Raw genomic sequence first — 15,251 nt, 5'->3', positions numbered from 1 at the left:
TAGGTGGTTGAATTCAATGACAAAATATGCAACTCCTCTTAAAATTTCAAGTGAATCGGATGAAAATTGACAATTTTAGATATTTGGCCAATGTCCTTTTGGCAAACGTTGATCTTGAAAATAATTGGTGGTTGAATTCAATGACCTGATATGCAAATCCTCTTAAAATTTCAAGTCAATCAGATGAAAATTGAGGATTTTAGAAATACCGCCTTAGTTGTTGACCTTGGGACTATGTGGACCTTTTGGTCCATGTTGACCTCAAAAATAATTGCCTGGTTCAATTCATTGACATGAAATAGAATTACTCTTAAAATTTCAAGTCAATCGGATGAAAATTGACAATTTTAGAAATCCAGCCTATGTTGACCTTTTCGCCGATGTGGATCTCAAAAATAATTGGTGGTTGAATTCAGTGACCTGAGATGTAAATCCTCTTCAAATTTCAAGTCAATGAGATGAAAATTGAGATTTTAGAAATACCACCTTAGTTGTTGACCTTTGGCCTATGTTGACCTTTTGACCTCAAAAACAATAGGTTTCTTCCTTATGACAAACTCTTCCATATGGTGAAGGTTCGTGAAGATCGGTTTAAAACTGTGACCTGTAGGCAACAAACAGACAGACAAATAAACAAACAAGCCGGAAGGCGGCGATGGGTCGCCGAGCATGGAAACTATAAGATTGAGAGCAAAATGGATGTCATATAGCGAATATGGAATCACCTTAAGATTATGCATATCAAATCTGATCCAGTTCCATCTACTGATAACTACTCGGTATCCATTTGAATGAAAAGTACCGAAAATACGGTTTGAAATCGGAAATCCCAAAAGTTTGAGGAGGTGCTGTGGATGAACAAAGATCTAAATCGAAAATCTGGCTCGATTGTTTGTGCACAATGTATTCCAGACGATTAGTGTGAATTTTCATGACCATCCGACCATAACCCTTGGAGTAGCATTTGGCGCGAAGGCACCTCCAGCTCTCGCATATTATCGATTTTTGCACTAATTGACCTTTGACCCCTGACCTAAGCAAAATCGGTCAATATGTCCTGTGGCAAAGTTGTAGTACTCGTTGAGTACCATGCACCTGCAAAGTTTCATTCGTATCGATGCACTCACCTGATCGCTAGGGGGCCTTCAATTTTCACCAATTTTCGCGCATACCCTAATTGTCAGGGGCGCTGCGGGTAAAGTGTTCCATATATCACAAAAACCGGAATACATTTGATAGAGCATCACTTGTAGATCATTTGTGCCAAATTTCATAATCCTATGTGGGATAATGGCTTTTAGAATTGATTTCGCATGAACGGTACCGATTTTGAAAGTTTTTCGGTTGTTGCTAGGGAACCAAAGCGTCCCTAGCAACCATCACAATTTCCAAAGTACTAGGTCATAAGATGTCCCTACCACTCGAGTTTGGTCAAAATCCGCCCATGTTTACTACCAATTATGCTGATGACAAACAAACAAACATCCAAACAAACAGACAGAATTACTGACAATAAGGGTCACCTATTCCGGCGACCCAACAGACAGACAGACAGAATAACAAAAACGACTAACCAATATACTTGAAAATCTTCAATTTTGTAAGTAACAAACAGGCCGACAGAGACGGGTGAAAACATAACCTCCTTCACCTTAGGTGGTGGAGGTAAAAACTTAATTTTGCCTACGAATCAATTTTGTATAATATCGATATCATTCTGGTGTACCTGGTTTGATCATAAATTTCAAAAAATCCTAAATTATTCACCAACGGTGATGGATTAAGGTTTGTGTGTGTAACCCACATAGAATCATCCAAGTGTCGATCTCGCACTGTTGCGCCCATTTAGTGTTCCCATCCGAGTCCTTAACTGATTGCGCTGAGATTTAAGGTTCCATTCCCATTCACCATGTCGATTTGTTCATCTGCCAATGTGTGCGTGCATGCGTCCGTGTGTGCGTGCGAGTGAAATAGCGCCACCTTTGGTGGAAGCCGGTATTACAAATCATCTTCCTTTTCTTTATAATGCAATGGAATCTTCTCAAAATTACGACGCGGAGTATGATATGTTTTGATCAATAAAATTTCTTTCAAAAATGACAACAAAATATAAAGTGCATTTCCAAAAAATTCCCGCGCCACATTCCCCACCAAAGGTGGGCCGAGATGGGTACTCCTGCCCGCAGGGTGGGAATGCCCACGAGTTCATGTAAAAGTACACTGAAATGTCTATGCTGAGATTTTATATCCTACGTGAGATTTCCTTAAGAAGAAAAAAAAAAAACATTACATGACGGAGGTAGAAAATGATAAGATGGTTTATGTCTGGTGTTCAAAGTCTTCTTTATAACCACCTCAGGCAACCTGTTGCATTGTACAACACCTCGACATCCACTCCGCCGTCGAGTTTCGTCTCAGACTTTGATTTTGATTTGGGAGCTATTGTCTGTTGTACCAGAGGCTCCAGAACGTCCTGAAGAAGTGAATCTTTGAGTTCCTCACACGATGAAAGGTTCCACAGGGCACCTGAATGACGCAAGGTGGGAAGCATGATGAGAAATATTTTGGCAAGATCAGTAGTACATGGAAAGTAACAATTGAGAATCCAGACACGATTAATCTGTAAATTTGGAGGAAACTTTATTAGTGTCTCTGTCTCTCTCTGTCTCTCTCTCGCTCTCTCGCTCTCTCTCTCGACCAGCCGCAAGACAACCATATTGAGCATTGTTTGCTCAAGGAGGTTGGAGTGGAGGCTGGGGCTAAAAATAAATAAATCAGCTCAAATATAGAAAGATGCAAAAGCTTTTCTTTTTCTGAGATATGTGAAATACTTTTCTATCAGAAGGAACTTTACAGGCCAACAAAGTATTTCTGAGTTACAAGTGTACTATTTACCTCCGCCACCGAAGGTGGGCACATGTTATTGTTACGGTTGTGGAAATGGACCCCAGGGAGAGCATCCATGAACTCGTAGTGAATCCTTAGATAGTCATTTTACCAGTGCATGTTTGGATAGATCCCTGCCCTTGGGGAAGTGGGGGTGGGAGGGGGAGATATAGCGGCAGATCCAAGTAAGTATCTCATGAGCCTGGTGCGCTCACACTGTATGGATCTGTAACATTATGTTTACACATCCCTGTTTGTCTGTCTGTTTGTCTGTGAACAGGATATCTCAAAATGTTGTTGACGGATTTGAATGAAATTTGGTGGAGAGGTTGGGTGTGCGACAAGGACAAACTGATTAAATTTTGATGAAGACACGGGTCCGAATACGGGAATTTTAAAGTGATTCTTCACCATTGAGAGATCGGGCCAAATACTATATGCAGCAGGATATCTCAAAATATTATGGACGGATTCGGACGAAACTAGGCGGACAGGTTAGGTGTGTAAAGGAAGGATTGATTAAATTTTGGTGAATATCTGAATCCAGATACGAGAATTTTTTTCGTGATTCTTCACCGTTGGGTGATTGGGCCAAAACCGACATGTAGCATGATATCTCAAAAAGTTATGGACGGATTTGGACGAAACTTGATGGACAGGTTTGTTGTGTGACAAGGACGAATGATTCAATTTTGGTGAAGATCTGAATCCAGATCTGGAAAGGAGAATTTAAAAAAAAATTTTAAAGAGTGATTCTTCACCATTGAGAGATGGGGCCAAAAACGATACGTAGCATGATATTTCAAAAAGTTATCGATGAGATGGTAAGGGTAGTATCTGAAGACCCTGAAGGCACCTAAGACCCTTTGGACAATTTCCAACCCGATGACCTTAAAGACACAAAGAATCCTCAGACCCCTTGAGACCCATAAGAGCCTTTCGAACCTTTATAACCCGAAGACAATTTAGGACCTCCAAGGCCCTTTTAAATTATTTCGACCCTTTTGGCTGATTAAAACCTTTTCCGACCTTTACAACTTTACAGACTTTTGACATTTACACATTTACAAATCGACGATTAAGACCTTTCATTTTGTACATCCTTCCATTTGTTTGCCACACAAAACAAGTACTGGCAAGGGTCTTCAATCGCTGATTGCTCTTTCTTGTTACTGTACTATGTTGCATCATGTACACTGTATAATAAATATATATATATATATATATATATATATATATATATATATATATATATATATATATATATATATATATATATATACTGTACTATCCTTTAACAGGCTTTCACATCCATAACTAGTGCAAAAAGACAGACCTTACCAAATAACTTGGTAATGCCATGTCCAGACAATGCTGACAATCATTTCACTTTGGGTGCCATAACCACACAAGCTGGACATGATATTATTATTTATTATCCCAAGGGGTTTCTTTTTAATCCCAAGCTTTTTAAGAAAAATGGGGGGGGGGGGATATTGTAATTGACTCCGTCTGTCACACCATGTCCTCCTAAACGGTTATGCAGAAATTCAAACTTGGTAGTTATGATCACATGGCAAGAAGGTTCCCTGCCCTCTGGGGCATGGTCATAAGTTTTTGTTTGTTTGTTTTTTTAGCCCTTATATATTTTTTTGGCATGTGCTTATTTTTGGCCCCACCCTCTGGGGCCCTGCGAGGGGTCAAAAGGTCAAATACCCCAAAATGCAATGTTGGGCCCATTATTAAACATTTTAAAATAAACCTTTGTATATGTAATCAACATTGGAAGACGCAGAAAATGTGCTATTTATTACTGTTCAGCATATATGTGCTCAGCATTTGAAAAGAATAAAGCATGGACAAAGAAACAGCCACAGGTTGGTGATCATAGTGCATGTTTTGATGGGCCTAATCATCTCCTCCTGCATTGAAGTTCCTCATAAGGAAACTCGTATTTAATTTTGGATGATCAGGAAGAGCACGAAAGCCCATCAGCATTATTTAAATGCCGCTGGTCCACAACTTTCAGAGTTTGGAAAATGTCCCTGGGTGGAGACGACAACACAAAGCTCAATGATGGGACACACTGAAGAGTAGAGACTGGTGTTGGAGAACGACTTCAGGAGCCTTGGTGAAAATCCAGCATCAACCACAAAATGGCTGATAATGATGGGAATGATGCAATTCCAGATCAAGGGGACTTTATCCCAGAGCGGGCCACCCCAACCCATTGTGGAGCATTGAGCGAAGTCAGTGCAAACACAATGTGAACTTGCAACAAAATAAATATAAATAACTTCACAAGTGGACTATTCTGTCACAATCAACACCGATGGACAAGCAGACATACCAGTGGCCTGGCGAAGAACCTCCTTGTTGTCTGACCGTTTGAGGACATTCCCCAGGGTCTCAATGCCATTGGCATCGTGCAAGGCTCGTTTATTGTCCTGGTCTTCAAAGACGGCGTTACGCAAAGCTCCGCACACGCTCGCCTGCACGTCGGCACCAGGGTGACGATCCAATATCTCCACGAGACGCGCTATTCCATCCAGCTGTAGAAGCTACACTGATAATGGGGGCAAAGATGAACAAGAGCTGAACGTTAATGAAAGTGAATGGAAATGGAATGTTTACAGGACAATAGGAAAGCACAGGAAACACAAGATACCATACTGTATTTATAATTCATCGAAATAAAAGTTGGTTTGCTTCTTGGCCCATTCAATGTGTGCAACCAGGGTGAACGGCAGGTCAGGTAAAGCCCATAATTATAATCATTGGCTCGAATGATTGGAGGAAAACAGTTCAGTGGCTCACCGATATGCACAAAAATATTTCACAATCAATAACCATGTTTAATGGTTATTACTAGAATAATACTAGAAGTGCCTGCACCCTAAGAGAGCAGCCATGAGGGTTCATGTTATTATCTTTATGATTATTAATGCCATTGTGGAGTACCCGCCCTACGCGCGATCTTGTTCCAAGCGTGCAACATGTTCTTCTGACGCATCCCTTTATTTGGGCGGTGGATTGGGAACCGAACATTGCCTCAATCACTCCAGAAAAAAAAAAAACCCTGGATTACATACATTAGGAAAACTTGTGTGTAAGTTTCTGCTTATATGCATACAACAATACATTGTGGTTATACGAGGATTGATGGCATACTTGAAAGAATAGAGGAAGAGCAAGAGACAGGAAGTTGGTACCACAGACGACGAGAGAGACGAGGGGAATGGAGGTAAGCATCAAGCACCTGTGGTGGTAAACACTCGAGGATTTCTGGAAGAACTGTCTGGGTTTAATTAGACTTGGTGGCGTAATGGTTTGAGCATTGGCTCTGAGTCTGGCAGGTCAATGGTTCAAACCCCAGCCAAGTCGTTCCAAAGTCTTTTAAACACGGTGTGTGCTGCTTCCTTCCTTGATGCTCAGAATTTTAAAAAGGACAGAGCACGGACAAACAACCACATGTTGTCGACTAAAGCACAAGCTTCGATGGGCTTCATGGCCTTTTCCTGCGTCGGAGTTCCTTGGAAGGGAACTCGTATTATGTGTACAAGTGGAGCGATGCAATAAGCGAAAAGATTGAAAAGTGAGTCAACTATCCTGGAAATGCAGACTCAAGGACTCAACATCCTGCCAGACGCCAATAATGTGAAAAACCTTGGACTCGACCACCTCAAGCAACCACCTGCAGACGAGCAAGATTGCAAGCAGCTGCAGAGTGGAGAACCATACTCTGGAGTAGTTCGGACAAATACCACCTGTACCATGATGAGTTGTGCCTGTAGCTCAGAATGCAGTTGGTTCTGCAATGGATACAAAGTTGTCGACCAGCTTTAGAGGCCAGTTTGGAGATAAAGTGTACCCATGACAGGTTTGGACTTTTCAGAAGTTGGGTGGAAATATAAACTGGGGGTTGGGAAGGGGGGGGGTAGGGGTCAACAGTCAATCTTTATATGGAGGAACAACAAGGTCATCAAAGAGCCTCAACACTGTACACGGTACAACAAACACGAGGACTTTCGTGCTTGGAAAGACAGGCTCCAGGTAGTTGACAGATGTTTTGCCAGTAAGTTCTCCCCTAAACACCCATATCAATGACAGACAACTTACAAAACAAAGTACTTCCCTGCACATCTAGACTGAACCACCTCCATCATTTCCATCAGCATCGCTCACATCACAGGACGGGTGTTCTCTCTGCTGCTAGTGTTGGATCCATGTGCAGATTTGCCTTTTCCTGCATCGGAATCTCCTTGTTTAGCAGCGCAACAGAAGTTGTATGAAAAAAAAAAAAAAGAAGAATCTAAATTTCCTAACTTGTTGATTCTTCATCAACCAGCAATGATATGCCAAGAGTGTGAGAAGATGGTGACAAGAGTAGAATGAGGAAATGTTGCTCTTCATTTCTGGATAGCATGGTTAAAGGAAAGAAGAGCAAATTGATCACATTTTAACTTGTTTCTCTTTCAAAAGCACAATAATAAAGCTTAGCCAATTATGGGATGAGCAAAATGAGAGTAACCATTTCGTGTGGAACAGCCCAATTAACACCCGTTATTACAGGCAATTTGAGATGGTGACACAGCCGTGGATAGGATCTGTGGGATCCACACCCGAGGTGCGAGCGAAAGTAGGACAGCGAGAGTGACATGGTGTATGTACGAAGTGAGGCGTGTCGTCGTCTCTCCCATGCCATTGCCATGAGTTAGTCCACGATGTACAGTATGAATGGGCAGGAGAGGAAAGCTTGCCCCAAACCAGGGACCCGACAGGTACACTCAATCCCATTTCCAAATGTGCATTTGTTTATACTCACAATGGGTTCATCATGGTCCATCTCACAACTATGATAACATGAAGATCTATATAATCGAATTTTACCGATTCACTTGGATATAGTGTACAGATGGTAAAAAAAAATCAAGGGTTCTCAACCAAGAAGAAGGGGGGGGGTGGAGGATGATGAGGGCAAATAGAGTGGGGTAAACTTTTACGATAGCATGTGGGAGGGAAACTTTCTATGAGGAGCATGTGGGTGGGAAAACTTTCTATGAGGAGCGTGTGGGAGGGAAAACTTTCTATGAGGAGCGTGTGGGAGGGAAAACTTTCTCTGAGTAGCATGTGGGAGGGAAAACTTTCCATGAGGAGCATGTGGGAGGGAAAACTTTTGTATAAGGAGTGTGTGGGGTGGCAAACTTTCTATGAGGAGCGTGTGGCAGAGCAAACTTTCTATGAGGAGTGTGTGGGAGTGAAAACTTTCTATGAGGAGTGTGTGGGAGGGAAAACTTTCTATGAGGAGTGTGTGGGAGGGAAAACTTTCTATGAGGAGCATGTGGGAGGGCAAACTTTCTATGAGGAGCATATGGGAGGGCAAACTTTCGATGAGGAGCGTGTGGGAGGGAAACTTTCTATGAGGAGCATGTGGGAGGGAAAACTTTCTATGAGGAGCGTGTGGGAGGGAAAACTTTCTATGGGGAGCATGTGGGAGGGAAAACTTTCTATGGGGAGCATGTGGGATGGCAAACTTCCTATGAGGAGTGTGTGGGGTGGCAAACTATCTATGAGGAGCATGTGGGAGGGAAAACTTTCTATGAGTGTGTGGGGTGGAAAACTATCTATGAGGAGCATGTGGGAGGGAAAACTTTCTATGGGGAGCATGTGGGAGGGCAAACTTTCTATGAGGAGCATGTGGGAGGGAAAACTTTCTATGAGGAGCGTGTGGGAGGGAAAACTTTCTATGGGGAGCATGTGGGAGGGAAAACTTTCTATGGGGAGCATGTGGGATGGAAAACTTTCCATGAGACGCATGTAGGAGGGAAAACTTTCTATGGGGAGCGTGTGGGAGGGAAAACTTTCTATGAGGTGTGTGGGAGGGCAAACTTTCTATGGGGAGCATGTGGGAGGGAAAACTTTCTATGAGGAGCATGTGGGAGGGAAAACTTTCTATGAGGAGTGTGGGAGGGCAAACTTTCTATGGGGAGCATGTGGGAGGGCAAACTTTCTATGGGGAGCATGTGGGAGGGCAAACTTTCTATGAGGAGCGTGTGGGAGGGCAAACTTTCTATGGGGAGCATGTGGGAGGGAAAACTTTCTATGGGGAGCATGTGGGATGGCAAACTTTCTATGAGACGCATGTGGGAGGGAAAACTTTCTATGGGGAGCATGTGGGAGGGAAAACTTTCTATGGGGAGCATGTGGGATGGCAAACTTTCTATGAGACGCATGTGGGAGGGAAAACTTTCTATGGGGAGCGTGTGGGAGGGAAAACTTTCCATGAGGAGCATGTGGGAGGGAAAACTTTTGTATAAGGAGTGTGTGGGGTGGCAAACTTTCTATGAGGAGCGTGTGGCAGAGCAAACTTTCTATGAGGAGTGTGTGGGAGGGAAAACTTTCTATGAGGAGTGTGTGGGAGGGAAAACTTTCTATGAGGAGTGTGTGGGAGGGAAAACTTTCTATGAGGAGTGTGTGGGAGGGCAAACTTTCTATGAGGAGCATGTGGGAGGGCAAACTTTCTATGAGGAGCATATGGGAGGGCAAACTTTCGATGAGGAGCGTGTGGGAGGGAAACTTTCTATGAGGAGCATGTGGGAGGGAAAACTTTCTATAAGGAGCGTGTGGGAGGGAAACTTTCTATGAGGAGCATGTGGGAGGGAAAACTTTCTATGAGGAGCGTGTGGGAGAGAAAACTTTCTATGGGGAGCATGTGGGAGGGAAAACTTTCTATGGGGAGCATGTGGGAGGGAAAACTTTCTATGGGGAGCATGAGGGATGGCAAACTTTCTATGAGACGCATGTGGGAGGGAAAACTTTCTATGGGGAGCGTGTGGGAGGTAAAACTTTCTATGAGGAGCGTGTGGGAGGGAAAACTTTCTATGAGGAGCGTGTGGGAGGGAAAACTTTCCATGAGGAGCATGTGGGAGGGAAAACTTTTGTATAAGGAGTGTGTGGGGTGGCAAACTTTCTATGAGGAGTGTGTGGGAGGGAAAACTTTCTATGAGGAGTGTGTGGGAGGGAAAACTTTCTAGGAGGAGTGCGAGGGAGGGAAAACTTTCTATGAGGAGTGTGTGGGAGGGCAAACGTTCTATGAGGAGCATGTGGGAGGGCAAACTTTCTATGAGGAGCATATGGGAGGGCAAACTTTCTATGAGGAGCGTGTGGGAGGGAAACTTTCTATGAGGAGCATGTGGGAGGGAAAACTTTCTATGAGGAGCATGTGGGAGGGAAAACTTTCTATGAGGAGCATGTGGGAGGGAAAACTTTCGATGAGGAGCGTGTGGGAGGGAAACTTTCTATGAGGAGCATGTGGGAGGGAAACTTTCTATGAGGAGCGTGTGGGAGGGAAACTTTCTATGAGGAGCATGTGGGAGGGAAAACTTTCTATGAGGAGCGTGTGGGAGAGAAAACTTTCTATGGGGAGCATGTGGGAGGGAAAACTTTCTATGGGGAGCATGTGGGAGGGAAAACTTTCTATGGGGAGCATGTGGGATGGCAAACTTTCTATGAGACGCATGTGGGAGGGAAAACTTTCTATGGGGAGCGTGTGGGAGGTAAAACTTTCTATGAGGAGCGTGTGGGAGGGAAAACTTTCTATGAGGAGCATGTGGGAGGGAAAACTTTCTATGAGGAGCATGTGGGAGGGAAAACTTTCTATGAGGAGCATGTGGGAGGGAAAACTTTCTATGAGGAGCATGTGGGAGGGAAAACTTTCTATGAAGAGCGTGTGGGAGGGAAAACTTCCTATGAGGAGTGTGTGGGGTGGCAAACTATCTATGAGGAGCATGTGGGAGGGAAAACTTTCTATGAGTGTGTGGGGTGGCAAACTATCTATGAGGAGCATGTGGGAGGGAAAACTTTCTATGGGGAGCATGTGGGAGGGCAAACTTTCTATGAGGAGCATGTGGGAGGGAAAACTTTCTATGAGGAGCATGTGGGAGGGAAAACTTTCTATGAGGAGCGTGTGGGAGGGAAAACTTTCTATGGGGAGCATGTGGGAGGGAAAACTTTCTATGGGGAGCATGTGGGATGGCAAACTTTCTATGAGACGCATGTGGGAGGGAAAACTTTCTATGGGGAGCGTGTGGGAGGTAAAACTTTCTATGAGGAACGTGTGGGAGGGAAAACTTTCTATGAGGAGCGTGTGGGAGGGAAAACTTTCTATGAGGAGCGTGTGGGAGGGAAAACTTTCTCTGAGTAGCATGTGGGAGGGAAAACTTTCCATGAGGAGCATGTGGGAGGGAAAACTTTCTATGAGGAGTGTGTGGGAGGGAAAACTTTCTCTGAGTAGCATGTGGGAGGGAAAACTTTCTATGAGGAGTATGTGGGAGGGAAAACTTTCTATGAGGAGTGTGTGGGAGGGCAAACTTTCTATGAGGAGCATGTGGGAGGGCAAACTTTCTATGAGGAGCATATGGGAGGGAAAACTTTGTATAAGCAGCGTGTGGGATGACAAACTTTATGTGATGAGCGTGTGGGAGGGAAAACTTTCTTTGAGGAGAATGAGTTATGGAACCCATCATCGCTTCAGACATCAAATCCTTCCTCTTCTCCAATGGCTTGATTTCTGATCATCCATTTGGTTTCAGACCAGGTCACTCTACCCTGGATATGCTGCTTCTGCTCTCCCAACAATGGATGGAAGCCCTCAATGCCAGACAGGAAATCCGAGCAGTATCCCTGGATATATCACATGCTTTTGACACAGTCTGGCACCCTGCCCTGCTCACCAAACTCTCTTCTTATGGTATCCAAGGAAATCTCCACTCATGGCTCGCAGACTTCCTCTCCTGTCACAGTCAACGTGTGGCCCTAAATGGAGTTCTTTCATCCCCCCTTCCTGTCCAGGCTGGAGTTCCTTAAGGTAGCGTTCTGGGCCCTGTTCTTTTTCTGGTTTTCATCAATGATCTCTCCGATTGTCTGGAAAATCCTCTATATCTCTTTGCTGATGACTCCACCCTCTGCCGTACCATCGGCCATCCTTCAGACCGGCAAGCAGCAGCTTATTCGCTCACTGCAGATCTGGATTAAAAAAAAAAAAAATCACAAACTGGTCCAACACGTGGAACATGTCTTTCAATCCGGATAAATCTCACACTCTCACGATGTCTCTTCGAAAAGACCGTTTAGAAACCCCCCCCCCATCCACTTTCTCAAGAATCCCCTGGAAGAAGTCCTTTGAAGCTTCTGGGTCTCACTATCTGCCATGACCTTTCCTGGGAAAGCCACATTTCAAACCTCGCCTCCAAAGCCAGTCGCCAACTGGGAATCCTCCATCGTGCAAGGTCCTTCCAAGGCCCACCTGAGCTCCTGACCACTTACAAAGCTTTTGTCCGCAGCCTGATGGAGTACGGCTCTCCCCCTCTGGGCTGGTGCTCCTGCCTCCCACCTTTCTCGGCTTCACGCTGTAGAAAGCAAGGCATTTCGGATCATTGGCATCTCCTGCAATGAGGCTGAGTCTTTGGGCCTCTCACTCAATCACCGCAGGTTGTTCGGTGGTCTTTCTGTCTTCTACTGTCTCCTCTCCAGCCTTCCCCCCCTGCTCTCTCTGCGATTTGTCCCCACCACATTTGCGCAGGGCGCTCAAGGTCCGCCAACAACCCCCTTCTTGTAAAACTACCAAAATCACGAATCACTGCTCACCTTCACTCTTTCATTCCTCCTTTTTCCTGCCTTTGGAATAAACTCCCTCACTCTATTCATTCCCATTCTTCCCTCCAGGCCTTCAAAACAGCTGTTCACCACCACCTCTTATCATCCCCCATCCAAATCCTCGATCTTTTCTACCCCCGATAATCCACCCAAGCCCACCTCCTTTCCTTCCTGAAAGTCCCTGTAATGTCCATCTTCTATTCCCCATGTTCTCCGTCCCATCCCTCTCCTTTCCACAGATCTCCAAATGTCTCTGTTCCCCACTATTTTGTCCTTCCCACTCCCTCCCCTCCTGTCTCATGCCCCCCTTGATGTGTGTTGTGTGTTAGCTCTCATATGAGCCTCGACAAGGTATACAAAAAAAAAATGCAGGACGACAAACTTTATATGAGGAACATGTGATAGGGCAAACTTTCGATGACATAAACATGGGGGAAAAGGTTTGCCTGAGGAGCATGTGGGAGGACAAATTTATATGAGGAGCATGTGGGGGAAAAACATTCTACGAGAGGCATGTTGAAGGGCAGACGTTCTACGAGGGGGATGGGCGAGGGCAGACGTTCTACGAGGGGGATACGCATGGGCGAGGAGAAAGAGGAAACTTTCTGTGAGGGATGTGTGGGAGGGCCAACTTTATCTGAGAGCAACATGGGGGAAAACCTTTGATGAGGGGAATGTGGGTGGACAAACTTTCTATGAGGGGAACATGGGGAGCAATCCTCCTATGAGGTGTATGTGGAAGGCAAACAGATGTACAAGAGGCAGGGGGAAGGGCTTCCTATGACGGACACAGTGGGCTTTGGAGTGATTCAGGTACAAACTTGCAAGCATTGTATTTTTTAGCATTTTTTCCTGACTAATTTTGGTTCATCTGCAAAACACCTCCGTAATGAAAACAAAAAGAAACAAAGCAATTGCGTAAAGAATAAGTGACAGTTCTGTTACCACCACATTGATCATGACATGTATGTTCAACACAAAATTGAACATACATGTGGTGATCTAAAGGTATTTTTTTCCCCAAAGATAGTAAAACCCAATGTAGAGCAAACTCAAACAAACAAACTTAAAAGGTACTAACCTGCAGGAACTAAACTATCCCCCAGAGTTAAATGAACGAACTGAATGATCAGTTTTGTTGCTCCAAGTTCAGGAACTATCCACCCACATGAAGTGGATCCACCAAGAAAGGCACGTGCACGCACATGTACACGCTCTTTAAAGAATGTGCAGCCAATCAAAGTTAGCTTTGCAGAAAATAAACTTTGCAAAAGCACGACCACTTAAAACATATTTTCATTAGTTCTGCAACAGAAAATGTAATCTCACCATCAGTGTCTTCCAATTCACGACAAAGTAAGTTGCTATTATTTCATATGATCCTTCTTCTACCTTTGAAAGCATTGTGAAGAGGTTATAATCTTAGATGATGCAAAGGCTGATCCAGTTAACCACCTCGCCGACTGCCTTTGGATGGTTCTACATGCTCAGTTGATATTTGGTATTTATTCGACCATCAAATTCACCTAATGAGTGAACGCAAGTGAAGGACAAATATCCTCAACTGAAAAGAAAAGGGTAACAGCTCTCATTCAGAAATTGGACATTTGGGTCCCCCAACTACTCGTATCAAACTCAAATGAAGATATGATTCGATGTTACGGTTCCCACTTTTTCAGATTACCTCCTGCACCATGGATAACGATGATGTGATAGCCATAGTGAATGAATAAGTGACTCGAGTTCAGTAACTTAATAAATAATTTCAGTGACTTCCAAAAATACTTTGCCAAACATTCTTGAGTTTGTGATCCATTCATCGATTGTGTGGGTTCAATGAACCCTCCAGGGAAGGTGGAGGACCTGATAATTACGCAGACATGTGATCACTGATTGAAATGACATTTTAACCCCAGTTCTCTCTCAAAATCCTGGCTTTCAATTTGCCAAGAATTACAAAAGAGCTTTCTCGTATGATACTGAAAGTGCTCCCGTCTATCAATTCCACTTACCTGTACAAAATTGAGATTTCCAGACTCGCATCATTGTAAAAAAAAAAATGGAGTGTCGACTGAAAGTAAAGAACAATACCTCTGCCTTTCACATACTGAGCCTGATGTCTATCTCCTTTGTAAATGCACCAAACAAACTCAAATATACCAATGACTGACATAGCAAAGTGAGGTTTTTAATAATGACTTACATTTGTGATTTCGGCAATTTGACAAATGTCTGAAAAAGAAAAACCGCTCAAGCAATGCTAAGAGACAGGATCCTTCTCCTTTATGTCTTGCGGGGCATTGGGAGAGGTGAGAAGTACATTTTTAAATTGATCATCTCACAAAGGCCTTGGAAGGTTGGTGGAAGGGGGTCCGATTTCAAATTACACAGGCGGACATGATTCAAAATAAGGTTGAGAACCAGTGCAAAAAATAATTCTTAATTCAATTATAATTTTAATGCAGTAATTGTCAACAATGAAAACTCAGGATGGTTGTAGAAAGAGGAGTGCGTCAGAGTAAAGGTGGAAGCATGATTGATACATCAGCCGTGAGTGCCCAGGTTTGCCACAAAAATAGCAAAACTTAATGGAGAACATACTTAATGCGAGTTCATAATGTGACAAGCTGAATGCATCACATGGATTGACAAGGAAAAGTGAAAATGGGAAAGATGACATCTTAAGAAGGAAGTGTGTGTGTGTGTGTGTG

The 15,251-nt window shown here is 43.8% G+C and overlaps 1 protein-coding gene across 2 annotated transcripts in view; it reads right to left on the bottom strand.

Annotated features, from left to right (window-relative positions):
• LOC147025929 (plakophilin-2-like) overlaps positions 1-15,251 on the bottom strand; it is a 75,204-nt gene that overhangs the window by 42,384 nt on the left and 17,569 nt on the right. For both annotated transcript variants that reach the window (XM_085880840.1, XM_085880839.1), the window contains exons 5-6: positions 5,237-5,447; positions 2,355-2,526 (exon numbers count right to left, since the gene is read on the bottom strand). In XM_085880840.1, the coding sequence (XP_085736966.1) occupies positions 2,355-2,526; positions 5,237-5,447 (383 nt within the window). The remainder of the gene's footprint in view (positions 1-2,354; positions 2,527-5,236; positions 5,448-15,251) is intronic.

Source organism: Eptatretus burgeri, chromosome 5, assembly GCF_056783735.1.
Source record: "Eptatretus burgeri isolate ZD-2024b chromosome 5, Ebu_testis_v1, whole genome shotgun sequence".
NCBI classification, from domain to species: domain Eukaryota; kingdom Metazoa; phylum Chordata; class Myxini; order Myxiniformes; family Myxinidae; genus Eptatretus; species Eptatretus burgeri.
This window is presented reverse-complemented; position numbering and strand designations above follow the sequence as displayed.